Source organism: Peromyscus eremicus, chromosome 4 (genome assembly GCF_949786415.1).
Source record: "Peromyscus eremicus chromosome 4, PerEre_H2_v1, whole genome shotgun sequence".
NCBI classification, from domain to species: Eukaryota; Metazoa; Chordata; class Mammalia; order Rodentia; family Cricetidae; genus Peromyscus; species Peromyscus eremicus.
The window spans coordinates 141,194,903-141,209,749 of NC_081419.1; the positions used below are offsets into that span (position 1 = coordinate 141,194,903).

At 55.3% G+C, this 14,847-nt stretch overlaps 1 protein-coding gene across 1 annotated transcript; it reads left to right on the forward strand.

The window, feature by feature from the left end:
- The first annotated feature begins 622 nt into the window (after positions 1 to 622).
- On the forward strand, positions 623 to 1,590 carry Cebpb (CCAAT enhancer binding protein beta). The gene has a single exon (XM_059259777.1). It carries the CDS (start codon positions 660 to 662, stop codon positions 1,554 to 1,556), a length of 897 nt encoding a protein of 298 aa, XP_059115760.1. The 5' UTR covers positions 623 to 659; the 3' UTR covers positions 1,557 to 1,590.
- The last annotated feature ends 13,257 nt before the right edge of the window (positions 1,591 to 14,847 follow it).

Consider the following 14,847-nt stretch of genomic DNA (forward strand, 5'->3'; position numbering starts at 1 on the left):
GGGCGGGCCATGCATAGGATGGAGGGTTGGGATCCGGGGGCAGCAGGCATCCTGGGGGTGGGCGTGCACCGGGTGGAGGGCTATACTTCCCAGGAGTCGGGGGCCGAGAGGTGGGCAGCACCTGGGTGGTCGGGGGGGGACGACATGCACCGGGCGGAAGACTGCTTCCAGGGAGTTGGGCGCCAGGGACAGCGGGCAGGATCGGGGAGGGGGTTGGGGTCGTGCACCGGGTGGAACGCTCTGCTTCCCAGGAGTCGGGGTCCCGGGACAGCGGACCGGAGCGGGGACTGGCCACCGCGTCCTCCAGCAGAGGGCGGGCAGCAGCCGCTCTCCTCCGAGTTCCCGAGGGGGCGGGAAGGGGGCGGGCCGGCGACTCCCGCGTCCGTGGCGATCGCGGGGCTGGCGGGGCGCCCGGGACACCGCTCGGTACTCCGCGCGCGGAACCCCGCCGCGCCCCACTCCCCGCCGCGCCCTCTCGCGCTCCCGCGGCCAGGCAATGACGCGCACCGGCCGGGCGGCGGGAGGGGCCGGGGCGGCCCCGGCGTGACGCAGCCCCGTTGCCAAGCGCCGCCTTATAAACCTCCCTCTCGGCCGCCGCCGCGCCGAGTCCGAGCCGCGCACGGGACCGGGACGCAGCGGAGCCCGCGGGCCCCGCGTTCATGCACCGCCTGCTGGCCTGGGACGCAGCATGCCTCCCGCCGCCGCCCGCCGCCTTTAGATCCATGGAAGTGGCCAACTTCTACTACGAGCCCGACTGCCTGGCCTACGGGGCCAAGGCGGCCCGCGCCGCGCCGCGCGCCCCCGCCGCCGAGCCGGCCATCGGCGAGCACGAGCGCGCCATCGACTTCAGCCCCTACCTGGAGCCGCTCGCGCCCGCCGCGGACTTCGCCGCGCCCGCGCCCGCGCCCGCGCACCACGACTTCCTTTCCGACCTCTTCGCCGACGACTACGGCGCCAAGCCGGCCAAGAAGCCGGCCGACTACGGTTACGTGAGCCTCGGCCGCGCGGGCGCCAAGGCCGTGCCGCCCGCCTGCTTCCCGCCGCCGCCGCCCGCCGCGCTCAAGGCGGAGCCGGGCTTCGAACCCGCGGACTGCAAGCGCGCGGACGACGCGCCCGCCATGGCGGCCGGTTTCCCGTTCGCCCTGCGCGCTTACCTGGGCTACCAGGCGACGCCGAGCGGCAGCAGCGGCAGCCTGTCCACGTCGTCGTCGTCCAGCCCGCCCGGCACGCCGAGCCCCGCCGACGCCAAGGCCGCGCCCGCCGCCTGCTTCGCGGGGCCGCCGGCCGCGCCCGCCAAGGCCAAGGCCAAGAAGGCGGTGGACAAGCTGAGCGACGAGTACAAGATGCGGCGCGAGCGCAACAACATCGCGGTGCGCAAGAGCCGCGACAAGGCCAAGATGCGCAACCTGGAGACGCAGCACAAGGTGCTGGAGCTGACGGCCGAGAACGAGCGGCTGCAGAAGAAGGTGGAGCAGCTGTCGCGAGAGCTCAGCACCCTGCGGAACTTGTTCAAGCAGCTGCCCGAGCCGCTGCTGGCCTCGGCGGGTCACTGCTAGCGCGCCGGGGGTGCCGTGGGGGCGCCGCGGCCACCGTGGGCACCGTGCGCCCTGCCCCGCGCGCACCTGCTCCGCGCGCACCGAGGCCACCGTGCGTGCCCCGCGCGCACCTGCACCTGCACCGAGGGGGCACCGTGGGCACCGCGCGCACGCACCTGCACCGCGCACCCGGTTTCAGGACTTGATGCAATCCGGATCAAACGTGGCTGAGCGCGTGTGGACACGGGACTGACGCAACACACGTGTAACTGTCAGCCGGGCCCTGAGTAATCACTTAAAGATGTTCCTGCGGGGTTGTTGCTGTTGACGTTTTTGGTTTTTTGTTTTGTTCTTGTTTTTTTCTTTTTGGTCTTATTATTTTTTTGTATTATAAAAAAGTTCTATTTCTATGAGAAAAGAGGCGTATGTATATTTTGAGAACCTTTTCCGTTTCGAGCATTAAAGTGAAGACATTTTAATAAACTTTTTTGGAGAATGTTTAAAAGCCTTTTGGGGGCAGTAGTTGGCTTTTGAAAAAATTTTTTTTCTTCCCTTCTGACTTTGGATTTATGCGAGATTTTGTTTTTGTGTTTCTGGTGTGTAGGGGGCTGCGGTTATTTTTGGGTTGTGTGTGGTGGTGGGTGGGGGTGTCGCATCTGGGTTTTTCTCTTCCCCTGGCAGATGGAGTGCCAGCCCCTCCCCCCAGGAGAAGGAGCAGAGTGCTGGGTCAGGAAATCAGGGTGACTCAGCACCCATGGGTGCTGGGGACCTTGCTAGAAACCCTGCTTGGGCCGGGTTGCCTCTGGGTGCCAGGCTTGTGTTGGGGACCGGGCAGGGAGTGACTGTAGGAAGGGCTGGTCCAGACAGCCCCGGTCAGGCAGGTGTTTTGGTAAGTACCATGTACAAAGTACTGTGTGTTTGGTGCTGCAGAAGGGAGCTTGCATGTCTGTCTGATTTGGAAGAGAGGCGGGTCTGAGTGGAGGGTGAGGGGGACCGTGCCTACTCTGCTTTCCCTTCCGACCCAGATGGGACATGGTGGCTGAGCCAGGACTTGAACTCAGGTCCACCGCTCAGATGCGCTGGGGCAGCGCTGATTGCCACAGCCGGGCTGCATTAGTGAGAGCTGAGAGTGTCCAAGGAGTAGTGGATATGCCGTGTCCTGCCGTGTCCTGCCGTGCCCGGCACGCCAGAACTGTTACATAAGCATTTGTTCTTGTTATTATTTTTGATGGGAGGCTCCTGGCATTTGGCTGTGTGAGTGTGGAGCGCCTGCCCAGGGCCGGCGTCCTGCAAGCCCAGGGCCGGCGTCCTGCAAGCCCTGGGCCTGTCCCTATCTCCTTCAAGCCTCGTGGAAGGTGGGCACTCCTGTGTCCTTTGCTTTATGGATGTGAATGGCTTGTGGTTGTCAGGTCCCTGTGAGCACCCTGCCCTGAGGAATTCTGGGTAGCGGGTAACAGTTTGCCAGAGGCCTAGAGGAGCCTGGGGTCTTGGGAATGACCAGTGACACTGTGGCTTGGGAATAGGGAAGCCTTTTTCTTCCCTTTCTCCATGGGAACCTGGAGTGTTGGGACTGGTGACCCGTGGTCTTCCACTGTTACAGGGCTGAGGGTGACGCTTTCCCCGCCCCCTAATGCTAAAGTAGCTGGAGGCCTGTACAGACCCTCAGACACTTGGCTTCCAGTCCGCTCCCTTCTAGGCCTAGATAGACACTTGACCTGGTGGGCCCTGGAGCCAAGGTGAGTGCAGCCCCATGGCCCAGTGTCTTGATGACTTTTCTCCACGCCAGTGGCTGTCGGTCAGCTCCATTGCTCCAGGATTTAACCTCTTAGACTCAGAGCCTGGACCAGACCTAAGAGGTGGGGCAGGGGGAAGGGCTCCATCTTTCCAGGAATGGAAAACTTTAATGTACCTATGCGGCCAGGCTGGCTTTGCATCCATTTCTCAGCATAAGTCACAGAAGTGGAATCCCACTCAGGTAGAAGGGCGGTCTCCGTGGAGTTTGGGGTTGGTTTGTAGTCCCGTCCCTACCCCAACCCCCATGCCCTTTATGGAAGTTTCATTTCCTGGCCCCAAGATCAGGTACCCAGCCCCAAGTTGTAGCTTGGAACAGACTGGAACAGAGCGGGAAGGGGGTGTGACCCAAGGCTCATCTGATACCTCTGGGATTGGGAAAAACAGTAAGTGGGTCAAAGGCTTTGCCTGCCATCCATGTGGCCCAGTGAAGGAGCCCTGTGGATAGTAGATGTCACTGATGAGGTGACACACCCCACAGATCAGGTCACCAGGCCGCCAGGGGTCAGGGATTGCCCAGAAGAGGGACCAGCTGGACCAAAAGCCTGGGGGCAGAAGCGCAAGATGGGGAGAGAGCAGGGGCTTGAAGGATAATTACGGTGTGGGGGGGAAGGGCGGCTCACAGAGCTGAAGTGTCTCTCCAGGCCCTTGTCACGGGTGGGCTGCTGGGTCCTCCCGCTGCCAGGGCTCGTCGGCCATGTTGCCCACAGCCCCATGGAGTGGTCGTCACTGCTGAGGCTTGCCTGCAGGTGGGGGCGACCAGAGCCCTCCTCACGCCTGCTCGGGATGGGGGCGTTCACAAAATGTACTCTCAGCTCATTGTCTAATGCAGCCAACCCACAACCCGGTGACTTTACCCAGGAGGAAAGTGGGTGTCAGAAAGGGAAGCTGGAGGCGTGGGTGCCGGCCCTGCGTGGAGACCCCACTCGCTGCTGTGATCGGCTCAGCCTTGGTCGTGGCTTTGGCTGCAGGATTCTTCTGCCTGGCAGAGAAGCTCCGACAGGAGAAGTGACTTTGTCTAAGTTGGCACAGCTGGGAAGGGTAAAAGCTGGCATGGGAGCTGGCGTTGGGGGGATCGCCTCTTCCAGCCATCTGAGGAATGTTCCCCTCCCCCACATCCGGTTCAGACTTGTTTGCTCTTCTCCTCTTAGATATTTGTTTGCCCGGTTCTTTTTCATTTATGTGACAAGCATTTATTGAGCACCAGCTGTATGCCAGCTCCCATTGCTGGTGCTGGAGTTGGGTGGTGACACAGAGTGACCATTAACAAGGAGAGAAGGACACTTAAATACTCAGCCACTGGAACAAGATAATGACAGGTCGGGGTGAAGACTCCGAAGGAAGAAAAGTGGGGCAGGAAAGGAGGAAAGGGCAGGGAGGAGCGGGAGGTTCCTGAGGGCTTCCGAGAGGAGGTGTCTCTCCTGGGCTAGCCTCAGCTAAGTGGGGAGCCCAGGATACTGTGTGCTTCGTTTATCAACAATCCCCCATGAGACCAGCCCTGGTTCCCACCTCCTTTCCCATCACGGGGAAAGCCGGGCACAGGCAGAGTCACTGTCCCCAGAGCTGCTGAGCCGATAAAGTGAGATTTCACCCCCAAAGCTCACCACCTGCCCTGCTGTGACCTCTAACTGTCCCCTCCCTCCCTCATAGAGACCCCGGTGGTGTCCCACCAGCCACTCCTGCTGTGGGGTTTCAGATGTGGCTTGCTTGGGGCTGGGCAAAGCAGGGGAGGCCAGGGTGGGCCAAGAGCTGGTGACCAAGCCCTTCTTGCGTCCTCTGAGGCAGTAGCCAGGAGCCCCATTTTGTGATGTGTGGGGACCCAAGGCCTTTCACAGGAACATTCTTTTCTCAAGGAGCAGTTTGGCTTTTTTTTTTTTTTTTTTTTAATCCAAGATTATGGGGTAATTTAGAGGTGCAGGATTTGAATGGGATTTAAACCAAGCTGGGAGCTGTGGTAGGTGGAGGGTGCCTTTGCTGTCGATAAAAAGGTGGGCAGTGAGTACGTGTTGGAAAACACCTGCAAAGTTCCTTGCCGGAGGACCAGAGCTGATTGGAGCTGCATTTGAACCCAGGTCAATTGGTAGGTAGGTCAACTGGCCTGGCCCTGCCATGGGGCTGACCACAGGTGTGTACAACCTCTGAGGGGTGAGGTGTGTGCCAGGATCCATGGCTCTGAGCTTGTCTCCTGATGGCTGGAGACATCAAGGAAGACTTTGGCCTCTCTGTGCTTGGCCTTTTTCTCCACGGACAAAGAGTCCATCTGGTCAACCAGGGTCAAACAAATGCTGCTGCAGGGCCCCAGTGAGGGGAGCTACATGCTAATAGAAACAGAACGTTGAGTGATCCCTGGTGGGGTGGCACGTGCCTGTTACCCCAACACGTGGGAGGTGGAGTCAAGAAGGTCAGGAGTTCAAGATTATCCTCGGCTACGTAAGTTTGAGGCTAGCCTGGGCTACATAAGACCCTGTCTCAAACTCCTGAACCCTCAAAAGGAAGCAGTAACAAATTGGTACATTCATTCAAGCAGTGATAACAGCCTTGAGAAAATAAGCCTGGGGAGTGAGTGGTAGAAGGTAATCGAGGAGGGACCTGAGGGGGGTAGTCAGCAGGTGCAAAGACCCTGAGGGGTGGCAGCGAGGGCTGGAACTGGTAGAGGAGGGTGGTGGGTTCTTTCTGCAGGGCCTCTGAGGCCAGCAGAGGCTGTTTGAGGATGACTGGGTGTCCCTGCCAGAGCCTGGCACCCACATAGTCCTTGATAAGTCTGTTGACGAATGAAACAGGCCCCTTGGCCCTGGGGGCTAGGTAAAGAGCAGTGGGTGAAGGGGCAGAGCTCCTGCCTGGCCCAGGAGACCTGAGGGATTCGAGCCTGTGACCCAGGGCCTGGAGCCATTCGAGCTGAGCCTTGTGCCAGGCAGGAAGAGGGGCCAGGCTGGCCAGGAGGGACTGGAGGAACGAAGGCTGAGAGCCAAGAGGGAGGGGGGGGCAGTGACAGCGGGACAGAGGGCAGAGATGGGCAAGACTGCAGAGGGAAGTCAGGCCTCCTGTGGCCTCAGGACTGGGGGACAGGCAGGAGGCTGGACTTCCAAGAGGCATTTTGTTTTTATTTAATTTTCAGAGAATTACTAATGTGGAGTACTAATAAAAGAAGGAAGTCAAAAGCACCCATGATTTTAAGACCCAGAAATAAACCTGTTAACTATTGCTGTGTGGCCTTAAGTATGTTGCTTTGCCTCTCTGTGCCTCCCATTCTTTGCTTATTAAGTGGGTAATAATGAGCTGGCTTCATAAGGATAAGGATGTAGTGAGGACTGAGTTGGTTCACATGCTATATTGAAAATGATCCCATCCTGGTACAGGGTGGGGGTTAGCCTTGTATAATGCAGCTGAATCCACTGTGTCCTGGACATGAATTGGGCAGGACACACAGTCCTCTTCCCTGGCTGTGACAAGAAGATAGCAACATTCCTCAGAGTGTTTTGAAAAGATTTGACAGGTTAGTTCATGTAGAGACCTCTGGAGATGGCATTTGTTAACTTCTAGAATTTTCTTCCACAGACTTTCATTCCATCCCCTTTCATCGTAGCTAATGTTGCCAGTCCCGTGCACGCACCTCCCCGTCTCCCTTAGCAGTGGACTGCCCTGTTTCTGGGAAGAGCCGCCTTATGGAGAGACCACATTTCCCCAGCTTCTCTTGCAGCTAGGAATGACCCATGAGCTGTGAACAGAACTATAGGAGGGGCTGCCGGGAACGTCTCCGCAAGACTCAGCAGTGAGGCACGTGCCCTTGACTTCCTTTCCTGCTGCACCAAATCCCTCACTTCTTTCTATCCTCTGCCTGAAATTCAGAGGTGACAGCAGAGGCCCTCTGGAACCCATGGGTGACCCTTCATGCATGGTGGGAAACCCAAAAGACAAAAGGCATTTGAGTCCTGTTGGTGGCAGAGAAAGCGCACCGGTCTTCACCAGCCTTGCTCTGTGCTTGTTTACGTGGAGAAAAGAACTGTTCATTGAGACCTTTGTCATTTGGTTTCCTGTTCCTGGCAGCTGAATTCGTTTCTGATACATTTGCCCAAATGGCACAGAGCTGACTAGGTCTCTTTGTCACCTGTGCATCTTAGTGGTGGCCTAACGCTTCCTTGTCTGGGCTGATCTGATGCCACCATTGCCCCGAGAGGAGAAAAGGTCTCTGTTAGATCGGGTGAAAGGGTTGATTTAATTCCTTTGAATTAGGGAAGTCATGTGTGAAGGCGTCTGGTGTCTCCAGATGACTCTGGAGTCCAGCATGCTTCAGGTAAGGCTTGACTCAGGTCCTTGGACTGGGTAGAAACTTCCAAGCTGGCTTCAGCAGGCTTCAGACCCTGCTTTCTCACCTGAGTCCAGAGGTGCGCCCCCTCCCCCATCTCCCGCTTAGTGTGAGAGGCCCAGGCTCTGTGGTGATGCATAGAGCATGTTGTCAACTGTGTAGGGCCCAGATGTCACCCGGAATGACCTCTCTGCCCCAAGCCCCAGCCATCAGCACCTGCTCCCTGGAGATGACAGCCTGCCAGGGCTGGAAGGCACCTTCGCCTGCCGCCAGGGCCAGCCCCACTGAGATCGCTGCGAGGCCAGTGAGGAGGCCAGGGAGCTGGCCGGGTCGGTTATTATTTTTATAGCCGTCACCAGATCCCTGGGCCAGCCCTGCAGCCCTGGCAGGGACGGAGGCAGCCAGGGAGGAGGAAGACTCCTCAGAGGCCTGGTAGCCAGGGGAGGGGCTGTGGAGGAGAGAGCACTGGGGCGGGTCAGGGCCTGCTGGGCCCCAGGTCTCCTGCTCCGTGGGATGGCGGACTGATAGACAGAAGCGGCATTCCTTGCTTTCATCTCTGAGCCCAGGTCCATGCGAGAGATTGTCCTAGGCCGTTTCAAGGACTACACTGAGTCTGCTCTGAGTCCCCTTATGTCTACTCCAAGGCCATTTCTTCCTTGTTTTATAGCCTCATCCGGTCTGGCCTGCATGGCCATCTCCTGCTGTGGGTCTCTCTTCCCTAACGTCCTCTCCACAGCTTCAAAGGCACATAGCTTTCCCAGTCTGGGACCCCTAAGGGCCATGACAACGCCCAAGAGACCCTCCCCACATCTAGGTTATCAGCACCCTGATTTTGTTGTCTCATGTAGCCCAGGCTGGCCTTGAAATTCTGATTCCCTTGCCTCTACTGGAACTACAGGCCTGCACTATGCCAGATTTCGAGATGCCGGGGATTGAACTCCAGACCTGGTGCATGTTATATGAGCCCACTGTACCCACTGAACCACATCCCTAGCCCCAGTACCTTGATATCGGATAGCAAGAACTGGCACACCCGTTTCTGTGAATTGTGTTAAAGGATCCCCACACAGGGGCCCCACGTCCAACCTGACATCTCTCCAAGTGGAGGTGTGAGGCTCGCTAGTGCTTTCTATTGCTGATGGTGCAAACATATGGTTGCTCCCTAATTTAATAGCTCAGGACACATGGGTTCCTGTCTGTGCTCTTTAGGGGTAGCTGAGGCGGACACTAAGCAGGCAGGTCTTTAAGTGGTCCAGAGTGTGGACTTCAGGGTCACATCCATGGGAAACATGGGAAATGATGGCTTTGTCTGAATTCCTGCTCGTGGTAATGACACCCTCAGTGAGTGTGTGTGTGTGTGTGTGTGTGTGTGTGTGTGTGTGTGGGTGCGTGCATGTGTGTGGGTGCGTGCATGTGTGTGTGCATTTAAAAAAAAAACCACTTTTCCTTTTGAAAAAGATCTAAGATTTATAGGAAAATGACAAGCTCTGAACACCGTACTTCGTCTGAACTGAGAATAAATCACTGAGTTATCATTAATCCTTTATGATTTGTTTATTTTTAAACTTTTGTTTCTTTATTTGTTTTCAAGACAGTCTCACTATGTAGCTCTGGCTGGTCTGGAACTCACTATGTAGACCAGGCTAGACTTGGTCGTCTCATCTCCTCACTGTCCTGTGCCTCAGCATGCCTTTGTAACTGGCAGGCCGTAGGACTCCGGAAGGCTGTTTCGTGGCACACATTGTCACACGGGGTCCTCTCAGCAGCTCCACAGGTCATTTCCTTGCATGTGACTCAGGCTCCGAGTTTCTGTAGGACCCGAGGGCTGAGCTTGACTCTGTCCCAGTGCAGACAGTCACATTCTGGTCACCTGATCAGAGCAAGTCCTGCAGGGCTTTACTTTCGGTTTTGGTTTAGGGTTTCTGAGACCCATCTGGCCTGACAAACAGCCCTGGCGGGACTCAGACTCAGTCAGTCCCCACCTTCTGAGCTCTGCTCACCAGCAGCCACCACAGGAGGTCAGGGGCTCAGATTTGTAAGGTAGCTTCTGCCTCTTTGTACTTAATAGATATTTGAGGGGAGGGAATTTGAAACAATGTAACTATCTTAGATGGCCTCTGGCTTTCAATTCATTTATTTGCTTATTAAATAACCTTTTTATTACATATCTATCAATCTATCTATCTATCTATCTATCTATCTATCTATCTATCATCTATCTATCAACCACTCTGTCTATCATCTATCATCTATCTATCTATCTATCTATCTATCTATCTATCTATCTATCTATCTATCAATCACTCTGTCTATTATCTATCTATCTGTGTGTGGAAGTCAGAGGCCAACTTTTGGAGTTGATTCTCCCCTCCGTGTGTGTCCAGAGGATTAGCTCAGGTCATCAGGCTTGACAGCAAGCAGATTTACACACTGAGTCATGTTGGTGGCCTGTACTTACTTATCTATTGATTGATTTGACTGTTGTGCATGTACGTGTGAGTGTGTATTCCTGTGGTGTTCATCTGAGGTGAGTGTGCATGCGCATCTGTGGAGGCTGCGGGTGACAGTCACTCTCTACCTTATTTTAAAAGACAGGCTTTTTCACTGAACCTGGAGCTCATGGACTGTGTTAGACTGGCCGTTGGGCTTAGGGTCTGCTTGTCCCCATCTCCCCAACACTGGGAGTATAAGCTCACACTGTCACACATGGCTTTATGTGAGTGCTGGGGGTCTGAACACAGGCCCTTAAGGTTACAAGACAAGCACCTTACCCACTGAGCCATCTACCAGTGATATTTTTATCTCTTTAGAGTCATGGTTTCTTCATTCTCTGGGGGGTCAAATCACCATCACCACCACCACCACCACCACCACCACCACCACCACCACCACCACCACCACCACCTCCACCACCACCATCTTACTTTACTAATATGCTAAACTTGCCTGGGATTCTGAAGCCTGGACCCCCTACCCCTGGTGTTCAGAGGACAGGGCTCTGTCCTTCTCTCAGCTCCCAGAGGCTGGGGTTTCAGAACTCTCTGAAGCCTCTGAAAGCTTAGAAGATACCAGCAGCCCTGGACCCGAGGCTCCCTTCCTCAAGCCCTAGGTGTGCTGGACGTCAGAACTGGCCCTTTTCTCTTTGCTCACTGGGCCCAGGTGGAAAGGGGGGCAGTAATGGTGGGGCCTGCCTGCCAGCTCCTCATGTCTGGTGTGTGTTGGGGGTGCCACGGCCTCCACATGATGCCATTTGGAATTGGGTCACTTCCTTTTCTGGGCGTCCTATGCTTCAAAGAGTGTACAGCACCACTTCTATCTTTATATACCAGACTACACTGGTTTCTCCCTCCAGTGGGGTCTTGAATGTGTGGTGATTCTCCTGCCTCAGCATCCTGAGTGCTGAGATTTCAGGAGTAAGTAACTACTCTTAGATTTTTTGTTTGTTTGTTTGTTTTGAGACAGGGTTTCTCTGTGTAGTTTTGGTGCCTGTTCTGGATCTCGCTCTGTAGACCAGGCTGGCCTCGAACTCATGGAAATCTGCCTGGCTCTGCCTCTGGAGTGCTAGGATTAAGGGTGTGGGCCACCACCACCCTGCAGATTTTTTTTTTTGAGATAGTATCTCCCTATGTAGCCCACTCTTGCCTTTAACTTGCCATCCTCCTGCCTCAGCCACCGAGGTGTTGGACTAATGACTATGCATCCCCATGACAGGCTCCCTGATCAAAGCTGCCAGCTCTTGCTTGGGGACAAGACTGCTTTTGGTTGGAAAATCTCTGGTACAGAGGGAGATTGAGTGTCCCTCAGTGGTATGTGGGAAGCGCTTGCCTTCTCTGGTCTCTGTCCCCTTCACTCAGGAGGTCACCAGAGACAGCACTGGTCTGCGTGCAACCAGGTGGGATGAATTCCAAGCTCTTTCTGAGGTTGGATGGGAATTCTGGGATATGGCTGGGGACAGGGGACAGGAGACAGGTCAGACACAGGGAGAGAACATTTCGAAATCAGACCTTGGGCTGTGTCTCATTTAGTCCTTGAAATCGCTCCGTGGGGTGGGATACTTCACTGTCCTCATTTTCCAGCTAGGGGACAAATTACAGGTGTGTGCCACCTCACAGGACACTCAGGAACCCAGTGTCACCGCTGTTGTTACAGTGCAGAGGCACGGGGCCTAACCCTCAGGCAATGTGGGGTGAATTTAAATTAGGGAACACCCTATAGAACAGCCGGCTGGCATCCTCAATCATGCCGAGGTCATGAAAACCGAGGGAACGCCAAGAAGGAGCTGCTTCAGACTGAAACCTCCAAACACAACTGAAGGGATTTCTATCATCCCGGACCAGACACATGTCAGAAGACTCATGTGGGGACAATCGTGATGTTGACCTAAACTCAACTTTAGTACTGTGTGTGTGAGTGCACACTTGTGAATTCCTGTGTGCATGTGATGAAGGTCAGGAGATACTGGACGGAGAGTGATGTCATACTTACAACTCATTCTTAAATAATTCAGCTAAAAGAAAAAAATGCAGATAGAAGGACAATGATAAGCTGGGTCTGGTGGCACACACCTGGATTACAGGCACCCAGGAGGCTGAGGCAGGAGGATGGCACGTTCCAGGCCATCCTGGGCTACACAACCATTTGAGAGTCTGTCTCAAAACAAAAAGAAAAGGACAAGGAAAGAGGACGAATGTGCAGGGAGGCTGTAGGAGGAACAGCCTGAGGAGACAGCCTGGGGCCTCACACGGGCCTTCCCATTTCTCTGCGTGTTCAACATGCTATCAAGAGAAACCCTGACCTCTGATGCACCCAAGAGAAAGATAACACTTGCCTGCCAAAGACTAGTGAGCTTCTCACAGCAGTTACAGCTCTCATAGCCTTAAACCAAAGCCAAGGAACAACCCAACGCCTTCAGTCAGTGAGCAGATGAACAACTGTGGTCCATCCATGGGCAGGATGGCAGCAAAACCACAGCTGAGCTTCGGATCTGAGCATGTGGCTGGTGACACAAAAGGCCATTCTCTGTCTAAGTCCTTGGATACAAAATTGAAGGGCAGTCACCAGGGAGGTCTCAGTCACTCTGGCAGTTTTCTCTGCTGGCAGGAGAGTTACGGCCTGGAGAGGCATCGGGAAGCCTCCTGGATGGCTCAGAGGTCCCTGGATCTTACCTGGAAGGCGGTCCTCTGCATACATCAGAACTTACCTGTAGAATTGTGCATAATCGGCCAGGGCTCCTTTGGTAGAACACTGGCTTACTGTGCACGAGGCCCTGCATTCCATTCCCTGTGTAAAAACTGGGCATGGTGGGGCCCACCTGTCAACCCAGCGCTTGGGAGATGGAAGCAGGGCAGTCAGAGGTCAAGGCCATCCTCGCCCACATAGTGAGTTTGAGGCCAGCATGAGCTACACGCAGGACACTATTTCAAACAAACAGAAAGTAAAATACAACAACAAAACCAAAAGAAATATGCATAAGCTTCACGGGGCTTGGTGCTCCCCATGCGCTGTGCCACACAGCTTAAACCTCAAGTCAGAGACAGCTAGCTAGCTGGAGGAACACACTGAAACAGAGGAGTATGAGGTGGACAGGAAGGTGGGAATGGGTTAAAGGGTACAGAGAAAGATCGCAAAGGCGCCTGAGTAGGCAGTCATGTCTCCAGGGGAATGGGTGTCCTAGGCACCTGAACCAAGGAGAAAACTAAAACAACCCAGGAGTTCAGAGAGTGAGTGTACATGGCTGGAGGTCGCAGGTGGGTGGCAGGACCTGATTTGAACCCAGGTCTGAGGATACCAGTGTGTGCTCCCTCCCTGTGGCTTTGCCCAGCACGATCTGGGAGGCTCCCCAGGGCCCAGTGGAGATGGCGAAAGCAGTTTGGCAAAGAAGGTCCAGCCCAGGGTGGCAGCTCCAAGTGTGTGGGGGGGTAGGGGTGAGTGGGGCACAGGCTCCCAATGGAGCATCCACCTCTCCCAGTCCCGGGCAGCTCCAGCCTATGTCCTGTGGCCTTTGTCTTGCTTCCTGGGTCAGAGCGTGGGATCTCTAGCCCCTGGGGTTGGGTACAAATCCAGTTTTGTCTGGCTTGGCAACATGGGCCCTGGGCCTGGGTTTCCAGCCCCAGAACCTGACCTCCTAGCCTCAGCCTGGCAGCGTGAGGGAGTCAGAGGAGGGTAGAAATCACTCCAGTGTTTGCTGCTCTTGTGATTGCCAAGGTAGGAAGGGGGCTCTCAGAACCCAACCTGCCAGAATGACAGAACAGAATGGAAAGTTCTAGAAAAGAAGCTACCTGACTGCCTGGGGTCATAGACCACAGTGGTGTTTGGGAAGGTTCTCACAATCTAGGGAGGCTGGAGTGGGCTTCTGGGGGGCATACCCTATGCTCTACAGGGACTGGCTGCTGGAATGGTGGCACTCTGGAAGTCCTGCAGGAAGATCACGAGTTTGAGGCCAACCTGGACTACAGATTGGGATCCTGGTTCAAAAAACAAACTGGGCGGGGCTGTCGAAATGGCGCGGTGAGTAAAGGAACTTGCCACGAAGCTGGCTGCTTGAATTCACTTTCTAGCACCCATACAGTGGAAGGAAAGAGAGAACCAGTTCCCACAAGTTGTCATCTGACCTCCACATACATGGTGGCACGCACAAGCACACACCCACAGCCAGGTGGTGGCGCACACCTTTAGTCCCAGCACTCAGGAGGCAGAGGCAGGCGGATCTCTGAGTTTCAGGCCAGCCTGGTCTACAGAGGGAGTTCCAGGACAGCCAGAACTGCACAGAGAAACCCTGTCTCAAAAAAACAAAACAAAACCAAACACAAATAAGTAAATGTAATTTAAAAACAAAACAACAAAAACCAGGAGGAAGGGGAGGGAGAGAAAAGGCTGGTCCGTGTGTGTAACGACTGCCTGTTACCACCATATTGAGATTTGTAATGGCTTTAGGAGGCTCTGCCTTTCCACGTGGCTGGCCTCTGCAGGGCTGCGTGCCTGCAGGTCACCTGCACTTTCACCTAAATCACCATCTCCTTTGAGGTTCAGTGACAAGCTGAGGGCAGCAGTCCCCGCCACTCACCTTGCTGACCTGTGTACTCCCCTGGGAAGGCCACTGTGGGCAGGGGTGAACCCTGGGCTCTGCCCTTGCACGGGAGATACGGGCAAAGGAGAGATTGGCAGGGCAGACTGTGCCGCTGGGAGTATGAGGGGTGCTCGATCCTCACAAGGACCCTT

What these genes read in the sequence shown, in the direction of transcription:
- Cebpb (XM_059259777.1), top strand. Translation starts at nt 660, where the DNA reads ATGCACCGCCTGCTGGCCTGGGACGCAGCATGCCTCCCGCCGCCGCCC.